General features: G+C 34.7%; 1 protein-coding gene across 1 annotated transcript; it reads left to right on the top strand.

The window, feature by feature from the left end:
- Window positions 1-205: 205 nt before the first annotated feature.
- Window positions 206-1403, top strand: LOC116348661 (adenosine deaminase 2-A-like). Its single transcript, XM_031779731.1, has 2 exons — window positions 206-994; window positions 1197-1403. The coding sequence occupies exons 1-2, from the start codon at window positions 206-208 to the stop codon at window positions 1401-1403; spliced, it is 996 nt and encodes a 331-aa protein (XP_031635591.1).
- Window positions 1404-1661: the final 258 nt, after the last annotated feature.

Raw genomic sequence — 1661 nt, 5'->3', positions numbered from 1 at the left:
ACATGTACTTAAATAGTGAATTGTGAAATATATTAATCAATTTTGGTAAAGTTGTTTCCATTTATTGGTTGATTACCTATCATCGCGTATAAAATACATATTAATTGAATATTTATATATCGAACACAAGCAAATTATGAAAACTAAAAACACTTTCCGGTTAATATGCATCGGAGTTATATTTCATATGGTCGACTTGGCTGTAATGCACAATCAAAATGTGACGAAACGTTGTCGACGCATAACAAACGAATTCGATGATAATGGCATTGCTGGCTCACAAAAGGTATGTAATTCGCAGACAAAACTTCGAGATTTTTTCCGAGACCGAGAAGATTTGCTTAAATATGAAGCGGAAACAAGTTTTGCGGCTGACATTAAACTGACCGACAACGAACAGCTTGCAAACAAAATTATTATGAAAGCCAAAGAGGATGAATTTCAAGCGGGTTTATTCCAGCCACACCAATTCAATCCAGCACGTCATATTTTCGAAGCTTTGAATGACATCAAACAATCGAAACTGTTTCAAATCATACAAAAAATGCCAAAGGGTGGCATTTTACACGCGCACACTAAGGCTTTATGCTCCACAAGCTATGTGGTTTCATTAACTTATTGGCCGAATTTGTGGCAACGGACGTCAACCAACAACAGCAATGACATTTTGGAATTTGTATTTTCGCGTAATCAACCGACAAACGATGATAATGATTCGACATGGCGTCTCGTTGGAGATGCCCGAACTGAAATTGGTGCTGAGAAATATGATGAAATTATACGCAACATGTTTACGCTGTTCGATAAAAATGTCAACCCACTTATACAATTTAAAGACGTTAACGATGTGTGGAGTCATTTTGAGGGTATATTCAATAAGTTGTGGCCGATTCTTGAATATGCACCAGTTTTTAAGGCCCACTACAAGCATGCACTCACAGAAATGCAGGCGGATGGTGTTCAATATTTGGAATTCAGAGGTCACGTGTCCAAGGTATTTTTGTACCTTTATCTGTATCTATATCAAATGATTTTTGTCCAGAAACTTCAACGTAATTAATTAAGGCAGATCGCATTAAATTTTGGTTTTTGTTTGTTTGTTCCTAATTTGTCTACATCGTTTGTTGTGTCGAATATCTTGCTAATTTGATTTAATTCTTTGTTTTTCTAATTTTCTAATTATTTCGTATGCAAAGCTCTACGATTTGGATGGTAATAAATACAATGAAGAGGAAATAATGGAAATGTATGTTGAAGCATTGGATGAATTCAAGCGTGATAATCCATCGTTTATTGGCTCGAAATTCATATATTCACCACTCAAAAAAAATTCTAATAAGACGATAGCAAAATATATTGACATCGTTAGTAGGGTAGCTATGTACGTTCTGGCGCACTATTGACCTAGGTCAGTGAACGAAACGTTCTCTGTAAGAATGAGAGAAGAATGAGAGAAGAATGAGAGAATCGCGAATAAGAAGAGAGAAAAGCGATAAATATGGTTTTTTAATTGCTTTTTCTCCACCATTCGCACAATATCATATATATATGATGATATTCATTTTAAAATATCAGTTTGGTTTCGGTTTGTGTAATTGCAAGTACGAATTGAACAGTGAAAAAAAAAATGTCATCGCTTGAAGTAAATAAAATTATGTGTA

The sequence above is a fragment of the Contarinia nasturtii genome, unplaced genomic scaffold, assembly GCF_009176525.2.
Source record: "Contarinia nasturtii isolate CC-2019 unplaced genomic scaffold, AAFC_CNas_1.1 Cnas_scaffold_129, whole genome shotgun sequence".
Lineage (NCBI taxonomy): Eukaryota > Metazoa > Arthropoda > Insecta > Diptera > Cecidomyiidae > Contarinia > Contarinia nasturtii.
This window is presented reverse-complemented; position numbering and strand designations above follow the sequence as displayed.

Excerpts from the sequence above, each read along its gene's own strand:
- LOC116348661 (XM_031779731.1), top strand. The coding sequence starts at position 206 with ATGCACAATCAAAATGTGACGAAACGTTGTCGACGCATAACAAACGAA. Across the intron at positions 995-1,196 it reads TCAGAGGTCACGTGTCCAAG|CTCTACGATTTGGATGGTAA; the intron begins GTATTTTTGTAC and ends TCGTATGCAAAG.